This window comes from Epinephelus moara, chromosome 21 (assembly GCF_006386435.1).
Source record: "Epinephelus moara isolate mb chromosome 21, YSFRI_EMoa_1.0, whole genome shotgun sequence".
NCBI classification, from domain to species: domain Eukaryota; kingdom Metazoa; phylum Chordata; class Actinopteri; order Perciformes; family Serranidae; genus Epinephelus; species Epinephelus moara.
Genome location: NC_065526.1, coordinates 30,486,870 through 30,511,700, shown reverse-complemented (window position 1 = coordinate 30,511,700; position 24,831 = coordinate 30,486,870). Strand labels below are relative to the sequence as shown.

At 40.7% G+C, this 24,831-nt stretch overlaps 1 protein-coding gene across 2 annotated transcripts in view; it reads right to left on the bottom strand.

Annotated features, from left to right (window-relative positions):
* Positions 1-24,831, bottom strand: part of LOC126382840 (receptor-type tyrosine-protein phosphatase N2-like) — a 298,552-nt gene that overhangs the window by 166,069 nt on the left and 107,652 nt on the right. For both annotated transcript variants that reach the window (XM_050032933.1, XM_050032934.1), the window contains one exon: positions 24,261-24,340. In XM_050032933.1, coding sequence (XP_049888890.1) covers positions 24,261-24,340 — 80 coding nt within the window. The remainder of the gene's footprint in view (positions 1-24,260; positions 24,341-24,831) is intronic.

Below are 24,831 nucleotides of genomic sequence, written 5' to 3'. Positions count from 1 at the left end.
TATGAACTAAGGGTTTGAACAAGTGGACATTTTCACCTGTTTGTGGCGCTAGATGTCTCATATATCAAGTCAGTGTTGAGTTCTTGAGTTGTTGATCTTTACATAATGTAATCCAGGTGACATTACATTTCTTACATTCAAAAACATTAGCCAAAGCAAATATGTTGTATATTAATGTAACTGATAAAAGACCCCATTAAAAACATGAACCAGACAGACTGACTGTGACTGACATCATAATCCGCAGTATGTTGCTGCAAACACAAGTAAAAATTGTAACTTTGAAACTATAATAACATTATCCCCAAAAGGCTACTTTGTATAATCCCCCAAATACTGGAGCACAGTGAGAAAACACTTCCACACAATTAAAAGTGGAGTCTCACAGGAGCCTTTTACTCACTAAAAGTCCGATAAGTCATGTCCTGATTATGCATCACATTGCAGGCAACACACAGTAAAGCAATACAAACCAACCAACAGCGGTTCCATGTGATCCTGGCCTGACACCATCCAGAGCTTCAAACCCTTCATCATGTCAGAGTAATCTATACAAAATGAACTGAATCTCCAGTAAAGTCATGATTCTATTCAATATTCACGGCTAGAAACAAGGCAGCGGCCTATTAAAGCGGGCTTCAAACGAAGCCGCTTATCTTTTTAATTAGGCCGCAGGTTGAGAGCGAGCGATATTGCACTCGGAGCTGATGTATACGTAATGTGGAACAGTATTGATTGTGGGGAGAAGAGGACGAGGGGGCCCATTCAAGGTGCTAGCTCCGTGAACTGTTCAATACCGGTGCTAATAAATAATATCAAAGGCAAAACCTGGCTAAAGGTGGATGAGATGAAATCTCTTTATAATGCAAAACCCAGAGGAGAAGAGAGGAGGGGAGGGGAGGGGAGGGGAGGGATGGCAGATATTTCTTTTTGCAGGCAGCCAGGGCGACAGGATATTGCACCGAGTGTGCGGCTGAAGAAACAAATAACCCGTCTTTCATCACTAGCAGATTAAAACACAAACAGACAGAGAGGAAGAAAAAAGATTCCTAATTATATTCTCTGGAGTTGGTGTTTTTTCTGACTGTTTTGACACAGCTAATATGCTTTTCTGTGAAACCCCCCCCCCCCCCTTTACCCACCCACCCACACATGCACACAACACCACCATCACCCTCCACCTTGCCAGGTTATCTAGGTCTAATAGGCAATATAAGAAGCTATTTACACTTCAAGGTGCTAATGCAACACTTTCTTCAACCTTATTACCGTCACAGTGATTTTCTCACCTGTTTGTTGACAAGTAGAATTAGACAGAGTCTTTGGACAGGACAGGAGCTCCCCCCACCTCAACCCACCCTTCAGTATCTAGGCAAGTTAGCACCATGACCTTTGCCGCTCGATTACATTGCTGACTTTATTGCAGGAAGCTGCATGTCAGAAATGTAATTTCAGAGATGCAAATCAGTCTGCGGTGTTCAGTGGAGCGCAAGTATTTCTTACAATAGCAGCTTTTATACATTTCAAATAAGAATCAGGCACATGGTACACACATGGCACCATAAAAGAATGCAACCTGTAATACAGTACAGTACATGCAATGACAATAACATCCAATTCTACATCCATTTAAAGTACATGTGTGTTGGATTTAGTGGCATCTAGCGGTGAGATTGCTGATTACAACCAAATGAATACTGCTCCGCTCACCTCTCCTTTTCCAAGCATATTTGAGAAACTACAGTTGCATTCAGGTAACATAAAAGCGCCAAAGGCCTTCTCCAGAGCCAGTGTTTGCTTTGTCCATTCTGGGCTACTGTAGAAACATGGTAGCACTAGTGCAACATGGTGGACTCAGGGCCCCGGGAATGCAGCTCAGCTTTGCTGCCAATTTTTCCCAGTGGCCATTCACAGTACTGCGGCCAAAAAATTCTAGGACAAGACACCTTGATCTGCAAAACAGGTAAATTATGACTTTTTCTATTTTTTTACCCATTGAGGTTTTATATTTGTCAAATTTTCCTCAAGCCAAGAAAAGCAATTAAAAAAATTCTTGAAAAAAAATCTGTGATGTCATCGTAATGTAAAGAATATGAGCTGCGCGGGAACTTGCAGTTGCCAAAGCTAAAATCTTCTTTGAGCATATGCGCCAGGCGAGCAATTCTCATGGACTGAATAGGTGCCAATCTCGGGGTCCAGGCCCACTCCCTATGTAGATATAAAATGCTCATTCTAAGCTTACATGAACACAACGATTCTTAGTTTCAGTTGATTATACACCAATGACAACATAATTATGAATATTATATTCCATTTCTGCCAATAGATTCCCCTCATTCCTACACAGTGTTCAAAATAATACATAATAATAATGAATAATATGAAGCAGGGTGCAGTATTTGAGTTGAAAAGTGGTTCTCAAAAAAGTTTTTTCATGTTTTTGGGAACTTTGAATAAATATGTATTATTTAATGTATTATACATGTAATACATATTCCTGTTTTTTATGATTTTACTACTGATCTTTTAAGATGTGTTCAGTGTCTTTCCCTACTATCTACTTTCTGCCAAATCATATTGTAAAATTCATCCATAAATGCATCATTTACAGAGATCCCAGAAAGCACTGATCTGGTGATTTGCAAATCAAAAGTTGTTTAGACAGCTCGGTTAAATTGGACTAAAACTGACTGGAATGTAAAAATTCTCATGCAGTGAGATCCTGAAACACTAAAACAAGACATTAGAAACTTTAATTTTCAACCAAATCTTCTATTAACCTGACGACACCCACAATTTTTTAAGTATCAAACGCCCTCCTCCTGTATTCTGAAAGGTGGCTGAACATGGTAAGTGACTTAGTCCTTTGCAGAAATAGTAGTCATGATCAAAGGAATATTCTGAAACAAGTCTTTCAGCTTAGAGGCAGTTTGTTCTAAATATTTGTATTTGTGCCAAAAAGAAGAGCTTCCATGGAAATGTGATCATTATCAGAGTGTGTTTCTGTGACAAAAAATCCTTTTAACCTCATTTCTTGACTTACGAACACACTGAGCATACAGCATGTATGGACAGAAAGAGAGATTGGTTTTACTTTTTTTTCTGCCTTGACAACTTGTCACAATTACAGTTCATTTTAACTGGCTGAATTCACGCCAACTGTTCTCCATCAATCAGAATTTTTTTTTTTTACATTTTTGAAGCCAACAGGAGCCGAATTTAAAGGAGCAATAAGCGAAATCGTTTCACCGCTATGTTCGCTGTTGTGCACTGCCTGTAGAGCAAAACAAAGTGTGTCATGAGCCACTCCACCCTCTACCTCTGCTCTCCAACACCCCCCCCCCCCACTCGCCTCGTCTGTGCCGGCGAGTACCGCAGCACCTCCACGGACTATCACATCCAGACGGTCCCAGTGTTTCTTCCGCAGGCTCCGCTTCACTCAGCTTCACTCAGCTGCCCGATACACCCGCTGCTTCTTCCCACATTAACCTGAATAACAAACCAGGGCTCGGTGCTCCGGTTGGATCCAAACGGAGAGCCGCTAGCTGGGAAGCTAGTGGAGGCTAACTGGCTGTGTTAGCAGCTGAGTGAAGTGGAGCATGAGGAGGAAGCACCGGTTAGCCCCCACTTTCACTGCAGGCAGATTCACTCGGCACATGAACGTACATGAATACGCAGCTGGACCGGCTTGTAAACAATGGGCTGGAGATCAACAGAGAGAGGGTGTGTGAGGTCATGCTATACTCCAGATGAAATTACACCTCTAGTTCTTCACATAGCAATTTTTTAATTCCTTCAATCTAGAAATGATGAATTTCGCTTATTGCTCCTTTAAATACTATTTGATATGAAAAAGACAGATTTTGGGAGAAGTGACACTTTAACTTCTGTAGAGTTTGCTGGTTATAAAACTGTTACATTTTACAAAGCACAAAGTCTTGGGAGATAGAACTATTACCCTTTAAACAGCTCCAATATTTAGTTACATTTTGTGCTAACAGTGATTTTGTTGGGGTGTCACTTCTTTCAAATGATGGACATCTCATTGTAGAACAAACATCATTTCAGATTCATGTGTTTTATCAGCTCTGGCCAAGAATTACAACATTATGACCTCCTGTGTTTGAGCTCGTTCCCAGGAACGACGCTTTGGACGCTCCTCTCTTTTTCTTCAGTCGATACATAATTCATTCCTCCCCGTCACTCTGACAGGCAAACGCAACCTTCTCAATTTTCCTGACAGATCTGTACTTGCCCTTTCCAGCAGGGAAATACTCTGCACATTACCATGAAATGAGCACAGTAATGTACACTGTGGTTCATTCTTCAGCTCTGTGGCAAAACAGGTACGTCTACAACAGATAGATGTCTCGAAAAATACTGAGGGGGCGATTTGGTTTATTTCATCTTTGATTAATATTCATAGTTTATCATGAAGAGGACAGGAGGCCACTTTAGTTGATGCATCGATCCAGAGTTTATCAGACTTTATCGTTCAGTGTAAGACAGCTGAAATGAAAGCCTTTCTCTGAATGGTAACACTGCACTTTTGTAGAACATCCCTCGTTTAGGGTGAACAACAGATTTGGACTAATGTCTTTAAAGCTGCCATGCGCTCTGTGTTTTATCTGATTTTCAGCTTCCCATCAGCCAAAATCACATTATCTCAAACATGTGCCCACCATCACAGTGGAGGAAACACAAGTTCCAAAGAATAATTCTTGGGATTTGATATTTGTTAATATGTAACGTCTCACCAAATCTTGTATGGAGGAAAACACAGCTACATTGCCATCATAGGTTTCAAGGCTGGTGCGATCCACTGTACTTATGATGACACCCACCTGTGATGCAGCGGTGCATATGCAGTACAATGTGCTCTTAAGCCTGGGAAAGAGCACGCAATAACCCCAGGACTGCAGTGAAAACAGTATTATTATCCTGGGTGGATTAGTTTTCAAGATAAAGCCACTAAATTAAAAAAAGTATGAAGAACTTTTTATTTATTTTTATTCTATTGACTTTATCAGCAACCACATACCGTTATGATAAATCAGGCTTCCAGGCTGTAAGCACGTTATGTGAAAGGTAGACCATGTTTTCTTATCCAGCATAATGTTCTATGCATGAAAGGGATACTTTGTCAATTTTGAACCAGCTTTGCAACATAACAATGTGGGTAGTATGTGTTAATGAACTGCAGTAAACTTCCTCCATCTTCCCAGTGCTCAGATCTATCTGCCCATCTTCCAGCTCAAGATCTGAGCTGGCTTTAGGGCTGTTGCTTGAACCACAGATTGTGCTTTCACACTACAGATACACAAGGTACAGAAGCATTCTGAGAGAGACCCGCCCCTCTCTCTTTCTCTCAAAATCAGATCAAACTCTGGTCAAACAGTAAAAATAGGCAGCACTGATCAAATATAAACCAATATTCTGTTACTGTATTATCTATTTCTCATCTAAAATGTGCACTGTTTGGCTGTATTATGAGAGTTTGTGAACAGGAAGTGGGCGCCATACTGTTTCCTGTATTATACAAAATTGAGGCTGAAAAAACTGAGATCAAACAGTAATACTAAACAGCACTGATCAAATATGAACCAAGATTATGTTACTGCATTGCCTATTTCTTACCTAACATGTTTTCAGAAACATATTTTACTTCAGTCTTTAACTGTAATACGAGATCACTTGGTACCAGCCAACCGCCACATTGCTTTCTGTGTCAAAATGGACAAGCTCACATTACGTCACCCACTAGCAATGCATTCTGGAAATTGAAGGTTTTCCCTTGAACAAAAGCCAACGCCATAACCGTTTTTGTACCCCTTATGTATGTCCATCCCATCCTCCCCCATCTTCTTCTTCTGCCGAGTTTCATGGTAATTGGAATCCATAAGTGTTGCACTACAATCATCTGCTGGACTGGTCTCTTGTCCCATTTGTTCTGCCTTTACCATGGCATGTGGGCAAAGGTGCAAGACAGCAATGTTCCTCATGTAGTGCATGTGTGACCAGTGAAAATTACTGGTGGTGGCTGAAAGGTTATTCCAGTATACCAAGTATGGATGAAAGAGACTTTAAATTGTATTAATCAGTGTAAATAAAGAAAAAAAGAGATTTTTATTTGACCTTACCAAAGACAACAACACTAACATAGGGGTACAGCCTAAGATGATCTTCTTTATGTAGTTTTTCGGGGCATTAAATGACACTCCTGTCAGTCAAAGTTGATTTAGATGGATAAATTGTTCTCTGCAGAAAGCATGCAGCCTGACGTTCCACTTTCACAACAATCTTTGATCACATGACCACACAGACTACATGCCCTGACTGTCTCTACCGTCCCTGCCACGACACACTCGGTTGGAAAAATCTCGTCAGCGGCGCTGCGGTTTGAAGTCCCTGGAATGCAAATTGAAAATTAAGGTGCACTTCCTTAATCTGCTGTTCTAATCCAGCTCCAAAAAGGAGGTAAAAAGAAAAAAGAAGAGAAAAATCCGTAGGAAGGGCTACATTAATTATACACAAAAAGAAGAACTACAAAAGAGGGCCTGGTCTTTGAAGATACTGAGCACTAAATGTCACTCGCAGCCTTTGAAGCTCTTGACTGCCTTTGTCTCTCACTTCTCCTCTACATGAAACACAGTGTGGCAGACAGAAACAGCCAGCAATGGTGAGGGACATTTCAACTTAGGGGTACATGCCCTTAAAAAAGAAAAGATATCATATAAAAGCAAAGTGTGCTGTACTCCACTTGTGCAAGGTACGAACTTGAATTATACGTTGACAAGTGTCTGTCAGGGTGTTAAACCCTGACAGACAGGCCTTTGTCCCACGCAGATAAAATTAATTTTCAATCCCTGATCTCTAAAACATGAAATCTACAGAATCAGATGCACTGTTTAAACAGAAACAATTTATCTTGGTCACACTGTTGCAGGAATATTATTGGGTCCTGCTCACAGAGGACTAATGTTATCTGAGGACATCCGCAGGTTTAAATATTTACAGTCATCATTGCAGATTTTAATCACATTCAAATCTGCTGTTTCTGTTATTTGTAAAGTAAATATTTTCACTTCACTCCCTGAGTTAAGGTGAATGTGGATGTCCCCTGACAGTAGTTATCTATCACCTGCAAGCAGAATTCTTAAATATTTTAGCCGTAGTATCAGTGTGTGATTTCTGTCTTCCTCTCGTCATGAAAAATAGATGCAGCAGTGGGATCTAAAGGGGAGCTTTTGCATTCAGTCATTAGTTTTAAGAGGTGTTCTGTCATGAACTGAAGTTTTGCAAGAGTAAAAACTTTGACCTGCTGAGCACAGCTGAAGGAAAGTTGTGAGATCCTAAAGTCAGTAAATTCATCTTCTAAGGGATATGAATAACTGCATTTCAATGCAATCCATCCACCCTTGTCAGGATATATCACTTTGCCTAAATTGGGCAAAAAGGCCGACCAATGTTACAAAGTATTCCATGTTTGAGTCATAATCTTGTCAATCTAATAATAGCCTTACAAAGTACAGCGCTGGTACAACAAATTTAGACTAAGGTAAATATTTTATGGAGGACTTTAAGGTGCAGTGATCCACTTTTGAACACTACAACATTTTGAAAATTAGTGAACATTTTCCAGACTGTTTTCAAATGCAGTGGTTAGGGTGGGACATCTATCATTTTGAAGGTGACTTGTCAGTACTCAACATTTGAAGGATAAACTAAGACTTCAATTAATAGCCTGGGCTATTGTTTGCTAAGATCACTTAACTCAACAGGCTTATATCAGGGACATGCCTATAATTTCTTTTACACAAAACTGTTGCTCAGCAAAGATGGGAAATACCAAATTGTTTATTTGAACCAGTATGAATATTACTGGTATAAAGATCAGGCTTCGAAAAACCTATCAATAAGTTATGACTAGAGATGCACCGAATCAGCTTTTTCAGTTTCGATCCCGATGCTGTGGCTTTGAGTGTTAGCCGATACCCGATACCGATCCGATACCACGGTTGACCTAAAAAAGCTATACCTTTACATGTAGAACAGAAAAGACTAGAGGCATCAGGCATTGATGACTACACAGTTCTTTCCTAAGATAAAATGGAACAAGATGAAACAGATTAGTGCAATGATGAACTATTTGTTTTTAACAAAAATAAACAATTGTGCAACAGCAGTTGAAACAGTGTGAAATACCTCCACACAGCACATTCTCTCCTTCACTCCATGACGTGTGACGTAACTCGCGTTGCAATAGATTTAAAGGGAAAAGATCGCCTCAGGTATAGGTTGCATTTTCCGATACCCGATCCATCTAATTTGACGATATCGGAGTAAGATATCGCATCGGTGCATCCCTAGTTATGACACTTGTTTTACCTTTCCCGGCATACCAACACAACACCACTTTATCCTGCTTTATCAACACCTTTGATTCTTTTGATCAGTGGACTCTTACGGACCTAAGAAATTAAAATAACTCACTGGGTAATCAAGGAATGGACACATATTCTGACTTTATGACAGCCTCAAAGGTAGGGAGTCACCGCTTGTTTTTTCGTCGTGCCAGTAAATCTGAATGAATTACAGTCTTCCCTGGTGCTCATGGTTTTAGTAAAATGAAATGAACCAAGCTAACAACATGTAGCATCTCCATTTTGACAAAAGTCAACATTTAAATTTGTAAATGCAATTTAAACTAACATTAGCTCAAGCGGATAGTCATCAATCCAGTTTTATACATCCAAAGAACTTCTATAAAAATGAACTGCTTGGCTCTCAGACCAGGCCTCTATTTGAGACAGGCCTTTATTTGTAAAAATGTGTTGTTGTGTTGTTTACCGTGAAACTGATGATATTCTATAGTCTTTTTTTATTACTTTGTGGCTCTCAGGTCCAAGCCCACTGGTTCCTGAAGATGGAAATCTCAGTTAACAATAGCTTAATTTCTAAAAAAGGGTCAGTAACTTCCACAAACTGGTCACTGTAGATTGTAACAAACGTTAGACAGGAGGAAACACTGCATTTGTTGGGGGCTATTTTCAGTGGCGGATTAAGACATGATTTTTGCTCTAATGAGTATCCCAATCTGCGGGACTGCACATGTGGGACTAAGTCAAACATATCACCCAGTGGCTGACAACTGTATACGTTTCATTTTTTAACTTTATGTTGTGACTGCTGTGGTTAATGTATGGTTGGGTTTAGGCACGAAAACCACATGGTTAGGGTTGGGAAAACATCATGTGTTGGCTTGAAATACTCATTTGGTCAGTACAAACACAGCTGGACATGTCCTGAACTCTGGTTAAAAAAGACCTGCGTGGTCTCGAACAGTGGATCTGCTGCTGTGAGCTGCCTGGCAGCCATCTTGCCTAGGTGTCACACCATCCACCATCCCCTCCTAATAATATGTATGAAACGTACAAATACAACATATCTGTGGTTTTCAGAAATGTAAAATGCCAACATTTTAGTCTGGCGTCTGGGCTGAGTGTATTGGGATCAGTACATTATTGGTTTTGGTCTTTTCAGTGGCATTCGTTGATATTAAGACAATATAGAATGTCACCAGATTTACAATATCCACCCACTTTATCAGCTCTTTTATCCATCTAAAGATATCACATGAGACAGGTAGCCCTATAAAGGATATGGAGCATTACTGTGTATAAGTTTAGTCCCTGAGGGCTAAAGAAGAATAAATAGAAGTGTGCAGACATGCAGTGCTTTTTAGAGACTGCAGACAACAACAACAGTCAGTCAGAAGCAGGAACAACACACCCCTGTTTCAGGGGGAGATTGAGTTGGCTTTATAAGGCCCCTTGGGGTTTCACTTTGTCATTGTCACAGATTCTTCTCTCTTGGTGCATTTTCCAAAACTTAAAATTTTTCCAAAAACCCTGAAACAGTCTCATATTGGCAGGACCACAGGTCATCTTCAAAAAAAAAAAAAAAACTCCAGATGATGAAACTGTGGTGTCATGGCTGTACATTTTTTTAATGTGATCTTTTAATGCTGTCAGCACCTCAAGTAAAAATGTAATCTACATCCACTGTATTCAGGTGGCAGCAGAAATCTGAGATGAATATCACAAAACCTGTAAAACATTACCCTAGAGGTAAAGCGAGAAGGTATTATTATTTCGGTGAACTGACCCTTTAACGGCCCTATGATTCTAATTCAAGACAAGGATTAGATTACTGCCACAATACCAAAATACTTCCACCCACCAGAAACGATTTGTACTGTATGAGGGAAACATGCAGAGCCTGAATAATCTGTTTAACACTCTCTGTGTTCTGCACAAGGCTGTTTATAAGATTTCTAATTTACGGGACAGACAGGATGTGCACACCCAAATTCAAACAAATACAAATCATCCTGTGACAGATTTGTAAACTCTATCGCTGCTCAGTTCTTAAAATATTGATCTAATCCCCCTCGCATCGAACACGATTCCAAATTCCTCTCAAACCAGTCGTTAACAGGCAGCTCCATCCTCACCCTGTTCTACTTTCCGGTGCAGGCAGAGAACCATACGAAGCCAAATCTTCGTTAGTCATTCTGCTCTTTTCTATTCTCTCCTCAGCAGCCTCTCCTTATCCACCCTCTCTCTTTGGAGGGAAAAAGAAATCACGAGAAAAGGGAGAGAGGAGGAGGAGGCTGAGAGGAGAAAGACAGACTAAAGGAACAAGACTGGGAGAGAGAAGGCACGAGGGGGTGGGAGGGGGGCACTTGAGTGCAGTTGTAATCAAGGCCTGTGCGCTCAAGAGGGGCCAATCAATCCAGCTGTCTGCCTCTACATCTCATCAGGCATCTTGAAGACGGCTAAAAATGAGTCGCCGGGTCCAGACGGCCTCCTCGGGCCGCTGAGAGAGCGAGCAACAGGCGGCTTCGGTCAGGAGTCGGTAATGATGGGAGAGTCCTGAAAATGTGAGCTGCAGTCAAACTGCAAAGAAAATGACTCGCCTCTGCCGAAAGGAAAGTGCTCACTGCCAAAGAGAGAGAGAGAGAGATGGGGAGTGTGTCGTTTAGCATTAGTGATGTCATGGTAAACACACAGCTGGACAAGCTGCAGCCTCAAAAATCTATAGAAACCAACTGATTTGCATATTCACTCCCAGAGTTAGACTTGGTAAATTCTGAAAAGCAAAATGTGCCACTGAATGCTGACCTTTGGGGTAATGGAGTCCAAGTGGAGGGAGACACCATATGAGATGTGTCGCACTATCCAAATGTGAAACAACATCAACACCAGTGTATCAAAAAATCAATTTATTGATACACATCAATTCTGAGTGTTTGGAACCGTCTCACTGCTGCAGTGCCCCCGTAGCCTCGCCTCCTTACAGGCTTTTGCGACATGGTTTGTTTTACTTGTACTTCATTGCATTTGAAATGTGTGACAGTCTCAGAGGCTTCTGAACATGTGGACTAATACATAAAGAATATTGTTTTCTTTATTTTAAAACATTTTAATTCTTGTTAACGTTTACTACAGTCATTCTGCTGTTCTCGGCTACTAACCAAGAAGAGAAGAGTCATTGTTGTCACTTTATAGCCTTGTTAAATGTATCTTTTAATAAAAAAAATTCACGTTGTATGCCTTCACTATCAATTTTTCCCTATCGTATTAAAAATGGTAACAAATATCCACATTTGGACCTGCATTTGTATAGCACCTTTCTAGTCATCTGACCACTCAAAACACTTTTTACACTACGAGTCACATTCACCCATTCACACACACATTCATAGGCTACCATACAAGGTGCAACCTGTTACTCAGTTTTTAACACACTCACACACCGATGGAAGCATCATTGGGAGCAATTTGGGGTTCAGTATCTTGCTCAAGGATACTTCGACATGCAGACTGGAGGAGCTGGGGATCAAACCACTGACGGTGGAGGTGGACGACCTGCTCAGTATTGTATCAAAGTCAGAAAATCTAGTATTGTGACAACATTAATCAGCAGAGCTTTCCTCTTAGGATCAATTTTGTTGTAAACAAACTACAACCAACAGGAGCCACTACACAACCTGTAAGATGGACCCCAGAAGTGGGAATCTAAATAAACAATAAATAAAGAAGTAAGTACCACAACTCTGAAATATGTGTTTTTGTCCCTTGTTTAGAGGGCATGTGGGTAAACTGACTTTAGCGGCATTCACATTGTGAAACATTCCTGGTTTTATCACGTTCATACGAGTTGCTGATTTTTGTCATGAAGCCAGCTCAATGTAACTCTGTGGATTCACTTCTGTAATTTTGCTGTATAATTTTGTCTTGTAGTGATGTGAACTGAAACATTAAAAAGCTGTGGTTTTCTCATATTGTGCCCTTCCAGGCTACCGTACTTTGACAACTTCTGCCTACATGAAGCCTATAGTGTACTTATGGGCATCAACTGGTGAACATCAAAAGACCAATACTCCAGTGGCTGTTTTCATATAGAAATCCTTGCTTATACTTATTTAGATAAGAAACATTTCAGCATTATGACATTAATTCTAAGATTTATTTTCCTTTGAATATATCTAATTTGTACATAATGTGCATTTCAAAATTAAGCAAAATTATATTATGAATTTCTTTAAAACGTAAAGTGTTAGAGATGCTACTACTATTCTAATAGTGGTTTAAAAAGGTAAGAATGGAGGCAGGTTTGAGCTTAAAGCAAAGATGCCTTCCCCGTAAACACCACAAGAAAACCTCCTCGGTGCCTTCATGTTCTCTGATGCCACGAAACTCTTTTAATATTTCAATAACAGTTCTTCCATGATATTACAGGTACCATATGTCAGATTCCGTGCCAGCAAGGAAGCTTAAAAAAACAGTAGGATGATGATGTGATAATTAGGAGCACCCATCAGACAGACATAGTCATTAAATCTGAGGATATTAAGAAAATTCTATGAGATGATTTTACTCCTATCCACTGCAGTTTAAAAAATGTATATTAAATTATTCAATCTCAGTGCTATCAAGTTTTGGGGAGGTCAAGGTCTGTTCTTCCGTTCAGCTGGGATTACAAAGTTAGTGGGATATAAATTATAGGTAATGCAGTAGGATTTAAATTAGATTATAAATAAAATATGAAGCCAAGAGGCACCTTGACACTGTCCCGTCATTTTGAATGTAAAAGATAGGACTATTATGGGCCTATTCAAATTAAAAAGCGGTGTTGGTTGTAATGTGTGTGTATGTTTGATGTGTGTGTGCAGGTGGACTCAGGATGGTGCAACCAGATCCTTTTTTCTATCTGCGTCTGTTTCCAGTCCATCAGCTGTCACTGGTGTCCTGAAAAGCAGCTACACAAACAGCACAAATCATCGTTGGAAAGTGTGAAAGCTGCAGCAGAGTTTAGCACTCCCACCTCTCACGTACAGTATTCTCACAGCAGAAATGTCGCAGCACAACCGACGGAAGCCTTCTCCTTCCACTACAGCTCTGTGGCTGAGGGAATGATGCAAAAGTGATGCAAGCACGAAGCCAGCTTCGCTACAAGGTGGCCATCTGGGAGAGGTCTGCCAACCCCGCAGCAAACGTCAGGAGATGAGGCCAACTCGCAGAGATCCTGCCAGCTGCGGGAGTGGGAGAGAGGGGTTGGCGGTGCCAGCAGGCCGGTGCCAGCGCCGGGGAAATCAGGCCGGCTGGTTGGCTGCTTGGCTGAGTGGCTGGCAGGGTGGCTGCGCGGTTGGCTCGGGGATCACGTTGCACCGCTGTGCAAACTCGAGCTCGGCACAACACCTGTGCCCCCCCCCACCAGCACCTCCCCCTCCCCTCGCCTCATATCCCTCCCTTTCGCTCGACGGCAGGACTCACAGATGCTTGCAAAGCTCCAGAGGACAGCACACAGCTCCACGCTCTCTCTGAAGTCAGACCAAAATAACCACAGGTGACTCTGGATCGGCGGGGGGGTTGTGCAGGCTTTTTAAAGCTTGGATGAGGCATCTTGCGATTCACAAAATGCCTCCAGCTCTGCTGTGACGACAGGCGAAGAGATAAAAACGCGGCACGGTGTCACAGCAAATTGCATCACTAAACACCAGCATCCCTCATCTCTCTCTCTCCTTACCTATTTCCATTCTTTTCTTTAGCAACAGGTGAGAGAAACTTCTAGAATCGATTAGCCTTTGGCGTGCGATGAAAACTGATTAGCAGGTGAACTGAAATGAAGTTAACTCAAATAGATTTGCCTGCTCCTGAAGGGCACAGAGAGACCGCTGGATGGATTCCAATGCGAGAGCTGTTTCCAATGCAATCACTCCGGCAATCAATGGGAACAATTAAAGGAGTTCCACGCAGTGACAGCGATGACACAAAATCAGTCAGTGGTGTTACTAATGACAGCGTGTATGGATAGGTTGTCAAATATGACCATAAAATGTTTCTCTGCAGCTGCGCATATCGCCGAAAGAAACAAGCAATATTGGAGCGAAAAGACGAGAACGCTTTCTTGGAAATGATATTCTGGGGAACTACAACTCACAGGTTTCAGAGTCATTTCATTTACTCAACAACTAAACAAGAAGTAAAGATTGAGGAAAGATTGCAGTTATGTGTTTTTATAGTCAACAGTTGATGTGAATACAAGACAAGTAAAAGGGCTCCCTTGAGAGACGGCTGATGTCAAGGCAGCATAACAGAGTTGACAATTTCCAAGCATGCAATTTACAGAGAAAACGGTAATGGAGATGAGGATGATGATGATGACGACCTTTGAAAGGCAGTGTTAGGGAAGCACTCTGCAGCTCTGTGAGATAACTTTAAATTATCCATAATCACAGGATCTGAGAGCGTATAGGCTGACAAAGTCACACAAAGACATCTAGCAGCGAAGCAACGTGCAAACTTGTCCACACAGATAACAATTTGACCACATTACTTAGGCATAATTACGCATACATTTCCTCGCTTTGTTATGACACGCAAACACAAGCAGGGAGCCGCCGCTGTGAGAGGGAAGAAAGGGGACTCGACTGCAGGCTGAGGTCCGAGGGCCTGCACATCAATAACAGGGCGAAGTGAGGTAGATGAAACACATTACTTTGACCTAAAGAGCTCAGTAATTACATTTGGCATTTTGACAAGTGTTTAGCTGCAGTGAAGGTCAGTCCTGTCAGCATACGAGATCTATGCTAATCCACTCAGACGGAAGAAGACGACCAGACAAAAAGTGGAGGGAAGGAAAGAAAGGGCCCAGACGCGACTGATGCCTTTGTAAAAGTAACCTAAACCCTTCCGCATCCCAGTCATCAGGATCTGGTTTGAAGCTCAGTGACAGGAGATATCAGTTGTAAGGGATGAGTCTGACACTGCTTCCGCCTCTACAAATGCAACCGCCGAATGACTCGCACTTCCTACTGAATTGTCACTACATTTTTGCAAAGACAGTCCAGTTTTTGCATCAAAGGGCACTAAGGCATGACTTGGTAACCAGTGGGATCACTGGAGACACGTTATAGAGGCTAATGAATAACCACAACTGCTAACTACTGTAATGATAAGAATTATAATACTAATCTAATCAGACCTGCAAATTTAAAAAATGCCTCGACCAGAGGGAAATAAAATATGGAGTTAATCAGTGAGTCAATAGCAATTCTAGTGGGGGAAGAAATCGATACAGCATTGTATCGCAATCTTTTGCATAGCAATATTCTATCAATACATTGACGGAAAGTATTGTTTTTTTGTTTTGTTTTTTAATTATATAAATAATCCATATTGCAAGTACAAGTTGCACTTTTGGTAGCCTACTAGAATAACTCAATCGGTTGCTTTGTAAGTCCACTAGATACATGTTGCTGCAGTAGAAATGATTGAAGTGAGATGAACAGACTGAATACTTTACTTTACTTTAAAGTTTTTCCTTAATTTGCAAATGAAAAAATGGATATATATCACAATTTATTTCACTGTGTTATCGCGATACTCAGCATATCGCGAAACATTTAAAATTGCAATAATTTTGTATCCTGAAGTACCATGATAACTGTGTCACACTGCACAATTTGAGAACCTCTGATAGAATTTGTAAAAAAAAAAAAAAAAGCTAACAAAAATCACAAGAAATCTAAAACAACTACCAGAATCAGACAGGTTCTTCTCTGGTGCTTAGCCACAAACCTGAGAATCACTGGAAATCAGTAAACAAGGACCCACTCAGGCACATTTATGCTCATGTGGTGAAGAGGTCACTCATACAGAAAGGAGCTAACACCATATGAGGCTTGAAAAGATCATTAACATCCTAAAATCACCTTTAAAAAGCAGAGGTAGCAACAGATCTTGTAGTAAGTCTGGCTGCAGCAGCTAAAGGGTTCAATAGGTTATATTGCATTAGAGGATAGAGTGTAAGTTCCAATAGCAGAGTTTCCATGTTCTTTACAGATTAAAAGAAACAGTAATGCAAAAAACCCAAACAAACTCCACTTCAGTCACCGATCCACTGGCATCATTATTGGCTGCTTTGTATGTTGGCTAAAAATGTAACAAATCGTCTGCAAGCTGCTTTCTCATTGTCAGTTCTTCCTTTACGTCATGTGGACATATTTAGTTTTTCCGAAAATGGTTTGTATTGAATGGTTGTGTACACAATGTGTCCACCCTGAGACACAACTTGAAATCAGTCTGTTGGTCTGTTAGTTCATCAAAATAAACATGCTATTTTAATGCACTTGTATTGATGCTCACACTGCTCTGCACGTTGCTGTGCATGTGCTGTTAGAAGTTAGGATTCAGAATGAAAAAGTGGTCCTGTAGAAGCCATGTAAAAGTAAATGGCATCTATTGAAACACAATTAATGCAACGTTTTATATATTTAACATTTAAAATAAAAATTATTCATGGAAAAATTAATGACAAAGTAGTCACAAAACTTGTTTTTTGATTGATATGTGAACTAGATAGGAATGATAAGCACGTCCCGCCACTTTTTAAAGGGATATTCCATTAATTAGCATGTAAATTAGCCATTCACTGGTTTCCCCTCTCCAGAGGGACAATGCCTTTTTAACTTGTCAAACTGATAGTAACCTCTCTGCCAGGAAATTATTTACATGTCAACACCCAAATCAAACTTCAGATGCAACATTGACTCAGTGAGCAACCGGCTATTGTCTGCTGATAACAAAGGCGGGTTAGTTTAACTCGAGAACAGACTGTGATGGAAGGAAAGACTGAAACTGACCAGCAGCAACTGACCAGGAGCAACTGTCCAAACTGTCCGTAATCCCTTGAGTGGACAGCTTTTGGGCATGTGTGGGTAACTTTCCTCACACTGAGCGGCATGATTAGCATGTATGCAAAAACAAGTGCTGGTGGGATAAAAAAGTAGGAGTCAAATGAACAGACGGTGCAGAGAAGAGGCTATCTCAGCTGCTCTTCTCCTGCTTTAAGTGCTAATTGAGCTGCCCGCTGTCCTGACCCTGACCCCCGGCCTATTCACGGGGTCCCGTTCTCACGGCCGTGACGCACCGCTGGAAGTAGCCTGTGGGTCCCCCGCCCACCCTCAGCTGGACAATGAGGGTCACCACCTTGCTGCCCACCATCTTGACATCCACCCCCACGTTTGACAATGGCCCCCGGTGGCCCCGGAGTTGCTCACAATGGGCGGACGCGCGTGACAGAAGTGGTAACGTGGCTTCTTAAAATGCAAAACCAGGTCTGGTCGGCCCGGCTGCATTAATCGGGCATTTTGGCACCCCGGGGCCGGGGTCAGAATCGATCCAATGTAAGAAGGAGAAGGATGATGAGGTTTAAACTGGACTCATGTGAGGCTGCGGTTCAGAACTGGCTTCAGTTTTTTATATCAAATAAGAAAATTAGACTGAATTGTCATATTAATTTAGTATGTTTGTGAAGCTATAGTTACTCCAGCAATGTAATATAGATGAGTATCTCAATTTATAGCACCATATACTTTCACTCTTCTAGATTTAAGAGAGAAAAATTGCACTTTTTCATCCATTACATGTATTTAACAACTATAGATTTTACATCAAAAATATATTATATCATTTTATATATATATTATTAGCTTGTAAAATCAGACCATCTGTACAAATAGAACTATGCAGTCATCCAGTAAGGGGTTAAATCACCTTCCTCTTGACCACATCACTAAAATGTTACTTAAATGCCAACCCATCAGTGAATATTATTATATAATATAATAATATAACGGTCTGAAAAGGGCAGTTGTGCCATAATAAATACATAAATACTACTAATAATGATAATGAAAATAATATTAACAATAATGATAATGAAAAATAAAAATATTAAAAATAATAAGTAAAAACAGGTAATGCAATAAACCACAAAAAAAACAAAAAAACACAAATAATGTAGCATGCATGTACATAATTATTTGATAAATAAATAAATGAATGGATTTGTAATAACACTGACATGGCTGAAAACTGGAATATATGATACATACAAATTATTTAGAAATATTATCATATGTATGCATGAAGTATTTACAGTATAAGAACATATTGTAGAAAACTGAAAATACTAAATAAAATGCACATCTGGTAAAAATGTGTGTTTGTGTTGATACAGTAAATTTGCATTTATTAACAAAAAGTATATTGGGGAATTGCTATCCAACTTACAAGGGAATATAATAGCTGTATGTTTTGTTGTTGTTGTTTTAACTTGCAAACTTAAGTTTGGTTTATAAGCTAAATGCACTGGATAAAATAATTATTTCATTAGATTGTTGTCACCAGATATCACACTGAAGCACCTATTCATAAGCAATGTATTTGCATGACAATAAATAACTTCATGTGTCTGTCATCATCCGGTTCAAGTAAATGGGTTTTATTCCATTTGCAATGCAATTAGTCAGATTTTTAAACTTTTCTTCAATAATCTCAGACTTTCTTTCCCTATACTCAGTTTTCTACCCCAATTTTCTCATGACTAACTTCCTGTATCTCAGAAATACCTGTCAGCGTAACACACTTCAATTTAAGAACACCACAAATTGCAGCCTCCAGAACAACTACATTAAAGGATCTGATTTCTTCTTCCACCACTGGACATAGTTCAGTGTTTAAACATTTCTTTGGCGCTCCCTGATGTCTCACGGACATGTTCGCAGACATTAAATTAAATAAAGCTGAATTATTTTTAACACAGCTGCCAGAAGCGTTCCACCAAAACACACAAGTTTGTGACAGAAGAGATGGACGTCCGATCTCAACCATCCGCTGCTGAGCGCCTATAAATGATGATAAAACGACGTCATTACAATGGCCATGTAACGCTTAATGTTTCAGAAAAGCACTATAAACCCTGGCCAGGGGGGGTGGTGGTGGGGGGATAATGTACGCTTTGGGATGGATTGATATTCTAGTTGAATATGACAAACGACGCTTTAAAGACGGCCCGCCCACGCTATTGCACTTTAGCTGAGAGGACGCCATATTTCATTTCGAGCACGTTCTGTCAAATGTTTGCATTAATAACAATCGAGGCTCATCCGTGACCCTGCAGAGCCAGCGGGAGCGGCGGGCGGGAAATGAGAACGCCAACAATAGCACTTAAAAACAGGAGAGAACCCGTTGCATAATCAGCATAAAGCGTGTGTGTGTACGTATATTTGTGTGTGTGTGTGTGTGTGTGTGTGTGGGTGAGGAGGTGGGGTTGCAATTATCAAGCAAGGATAAGATGTTGGGAAAAAAATAGACAGCCAGCTACTCATGTAAGTTATTTGGTGTGTGTGTGTGTGTGTGTGTGTGTGTGTGTGTGTGTGTGTGTGTGTGTGTGTATATCTGGAATTGGGCCGAGGGAATATCAGGGAAGTCTCTCTCTCTCTCTGGACTGACAGCTTGGCTAATGGCAAACATTCCTCCTCTCTTTATTCCCCACTTCATCAACACCCTCGCCTCATTACTGTGAGTCACACTGTAGCGGTACACACACACACACACACACACACACACACACACACACACACACACACGCACACACACTCCCACACACCTTCACAATGTCTTCACTGCTGGATTGCACTTGGAGAGATTATTACAGAGACCCTCTCCATGTGACAGAACAGGCAGAATTGAGTCATTTTGATTTGGAGGATCTTGAAACAGACACACTGAGGAACTGTCTGCACTTTCTTCAGACAAAAAAAAAAGGTGGACAAAATCACCTGACAAGGACCAAGTTTAAATGCACATTACTATCCCCATTCTGAGCTTTTCTTCAGTCCCGATGTAAACTCCATTCCCAATATGACTTTTTAAAGGAACACACAGTCACCATTCTGCTGAATTAAGCTTCTCATATCTGACCGCCAAGAATGGAAGATGAGAGCAACAGAGCAATTTCTCCTTCCCATTACCTGTGTCACACTCTGACTTTGCATTTATCATCATATTTCTTGTTCCGCAGACAAACCACTATGCAACTAAAGCTAAGGTTGCACCTCTGAAATGAGGATAGTCTAAAAACCCAATCATAGATGGAAAACGGTAAGTTAAACGCATTCAATATAACGCAACATATTACATGCTTCACAAAGGTAATGTTTGTTGTGATTGTGCTGGATTTTATGGTGAGATGTTCCTGTTATTTCAACTCCTGCATATAGATGAATATATTCGTTGTTGCTCATCTTTCTGTTTTGATCCTGGAGTGCTGTTTTCATTGTTTTTGTCTTTGTCATTTTACCATGATTACAGTTGCACTCAACTTCCTTTTTTCCTTTGGTATGGATGTGTTTCTTCGGTATGGATGAAATAAGCTGGTTAAACACCAGCTAACTGAAGAAAAGCAAAAAACTCATTATAAACTTTTCCACCTCAATCTCGGATAATCACTTACAAATATTTAGCATCATCTATGATTATAACTGCGTCATTTTGAAGGTATCTCTCACCTGTTTGATTCAAATACCTCGTTCAGTGAAACTTTTTACATTTAGATGCAGTGATTTATATTAAATTCCTCAACAAAAGAGATATGTGTATGCACAGTCAGCTGTGTTTGAACACAGCTCTAGGTCTGGCCTATAAATGAGATTCGGCTTGGTGTTTTTTGGAGTGTGGACCTGGATCAATTTGAGCAGAAAACAAAGTGCAGGCTGAGTCTGAAATGTCATTCATCACAGCTCCGGCTTCAGTCTGGAAACCAGGTGAAGTCATTTTGGCTACCTGGGGCTAAAAAGTTTAAGGGCCCCTCAATATCTTTTCTCCTTTATTGTGATGTATTTCCTGTTGAAAGGTTTTGGGGTGAGACATAGGATTGAAGATTTCCAGGAATTTAACTGTTTTCTAAAAGGTGAAAAGGATACTTTGCCAATTTTCAACCAGCTTTATATCATGTCAGTGTGGCAGTAAATGAACTATGGTAAACTTCCCAACATCTTAACAGCACCCAAGTCTCCCTTCTCATCTCTCAGCTCATATGCGTCATCCGGTGGATTTTCACTGGCTCTAGGGCTGCTGCTCGAACTAGATTCTACCTCCACATTTTCGTATGCCGGCCACCACAGACTCAAAGAGTAATGTAGCACAAAGAGAGACAGAACTCTCTCTTCGTCAAACACAGAGAGTGGCAAATTGTGCTCAAATTGTAAAACTAGGCAGTGCTGATTAAATATAAATCAAGACTCTGTTACTGTTAGGGCTGTAGTCAACCAAAGAAAATCTTGGTCGACTAAAGTCGCACATAATCTTCAACTAATCGATTAGCCATGGGGGAAAAAAATCTGCATGTCATTTTTACTTGTGCGGTGGTGTGTCTGTGTCACTCTGCAGTTACACCTCCAAAACGCTAGTCGGCGGTGGAGGACTGTGTTAAGTGCTGTAAAGTTTAGTTGATTCAAAACACACATTAAATATGGCTTAATAGAGACAATTTCAAACACAAGTACGCAAATTGGCTTCACTATGAATCGCAGAACTGACAGACAAACACTTGTCTTTATCTGGACGCAATTCCACCACCAATACAACCTGCTAACGTTATTAGCACAAGTCTATGGAATTTTACATTGTATAAATTAGCCTAGCATCTAGCGATCTTTTCCTCCTCTCATATGAAACCAGGGACAACGGCAAAATGTAACAAAGGTAACGGCACTCAATGTGGCTCCATTACAACTCACAACATTCACCGACAAAACAACTCTCTTATACTAAACACGTTTTCCAAGCAAATACAACATGCTAACATTATCAGCGCCAGCCTATGGCATTTTACATGGTATACATTAGCCTAGTGACGAGCGGAGATTTCCTCTGCTCATATGAAGCCAGGATAAATCCAGAAGTATAAATCCCTGAAGGATAGATCACACACACATGACTTAAAATGCTATTTTAGGGGAGGCTTTACTGTCTTCACAATCTATTGTTTCTTATCTGTGAAATACAAGTAAATACAAGCTTTGTTTCCACTGAGGGAAACGGTGTCAGTACACAGAAACAGACAGGAGGTCAGCAGTGGGCGAGTCCAACTTTCTGTCAACAAAGAGGGTGTTTTGAAAACACCCCCATTTTCACAGGTAACTTAGTCTGTCCCTCCCACCGCAGGAAATAATGGATTAATCCCGGTAAGCTATTGATGTAGCACTTTTCTCCTTATGAAAGTAACACAGCGATTATTCAACTAATGAGAATTTGGTCGGATGAGAGCATAGCAACCAAGACTACAGCCCTAGATACTGTATTGCCTATTTCTTGAGAAACATATTTGAGGGTACCATTTGGCTGTAAGACGAGAATTTGTAAGCAGTATGGCGCCCACTCCCTGTTTCCAAATTCTCGTATTACAGCCAAGCAGTACCCTAAAATATGTTTCTGAAGACATTTAAGGTGTATCGTAAAAATGGAGGCTGAAAAAACTGAGATCAAGTGATAGAACTGAGCAGTGTTGATTAAATATGAACCAAGATTCTATCACTGCGTTGCCTATTTATCATCAAAAATGTTTTCAAAATAATTAAGCAGCGAAGTTGCTTATGTCACCAGCTTGAGTGTTTATTGGTCTGGTTCAGCACAGTGCATTCTGGTAGTTGTAGGTTTTCTACCCCTTGAGCAAAAATGAATGCCACAGTCCTTTCCTCTGTTTTCTCTGGTGTGGTAGCACCAACTTCAGAGGTATTTGCATCTTTCTACTGCACAGACAGCCTTTTTTTAGTGAAAAGACAATCTTTCCAGGAGTAAAATACAAAATACAATACATAAAAAGTCCCCAGTTTATGTGGTCTTGAACTCGAGTAGCCTTGTGAAATTAGACTTCTGCCTTTTTCACCACCAATGCTTTTCTATTACCGGAGTTGTGAATAGTACCTAGTTCTGGTACCTGGTACAATCTCTGTCGAGGTTCCAAGCAAGCTAAGCCAAAACAAGAAGGTGGGGTTAAAACACTGCTGACCACTGACTGGGTGGAAAGAATTGTCACTTGCGCAACATGGTACATCCTGCACAAACGATTTTTGATTAGTGACTACAATGTCTTATTTCACTCGACACAGAAATTATGTAGTACACTTCGCCGTACAAGAGTTTCATGCGGTGTCGCTATGGTAATCAGCTGAGTATCCCGCCTACACTGAGGGGTTACTATCTGGAGTGTAAAACAGAGTAAAGGACCTGGTACCCAAAGTGAGCTGATTTAATTCTAGATGAACCATGCAGTGAAAATGAGGCAGTTTCCCCTTAGCCACCTGAACTGAGTATTTTACTGCAGGTACAACTCATACTGACCGGTGATACAAGACTGAAGGCCACATTGTGCATCCTTTTGATAAAACTTATCAGACTTTTCTTATTTGCGAAAGGCATTAATCAACTGACTCATTTCCCAAACACAACTAATTTCTGGTGTCTCTTTTTTTCTTCGTGTGTTTTTAGGCACACATCCAACTCTCCAATGGATTTCCACAATGAAGCCAAACAAACATGGCTGCTTGGAGATTTGTGACACAAAAGAAAATCCTGCTGGCTTCCTTTCAGAATGGGCCAATACCAAATACTTACCCAAACTAAACCAAACTCAACACAAAGCAATACGAAAAAAAAAAAATTGCCAAAGAGTGCCAGTGCGGCAGAATACACAGTGGGAGGAAACAAAAAACACACATTTTCACTGAGGGGTCATAAGTTTTGAAAAATGTTCATGTGGGGACTCAGGTGCAGCAGCAAGCCAGTGATAATGGCCTGTCTTTATCTCTGTCAGTATAAAGACAACATTACTCAAGGAGAACCTACCAGCCACGTTGGCCACATCTGCAGTGCTGACGTTCTGAGTGTTCGGGCTCACTTTGAAGGTCACAGCGGGGCCCACCACCCTGTAAAAAAACACACATACACACAGTTAGAGGCTTTACAAAAGACATCCTCACAATCTATTTTCCATGGTGGAGAGGTGTTGTTTTCCAGACGGAGGGAGAAAACGAGCTGTGCTCATTAAAGCTCAGCCATACGTGGCGCTTGTGAGAGAAAAAAAGAGAAAGCTTTAACCTGTGGCGATCCTTTAGGCTGTTGCAATCCCTATCACCACTGTGAGATAACCTCTTGAATCTCAATGTAATACGCCCGGCGGCATTTAAGCATGCTGGGAAATGAAGAGAAGGGGTCGGGGATGAGAGGATTTTGGTCATCAACAAGAGGACGCTCTGATACGTGATTCTCAGATGAGCGAAGGCATTTCTATCGGCCTGGTTTATGATACATTTACATTTTGATTCGATGTATGGTGATTGCAAATGCATATAGTCGTGATGGATGTAAATCGAGGGTGACAGAAAGTGGGGCAGGGAGAAGAGGCAAGAGGAGAGAC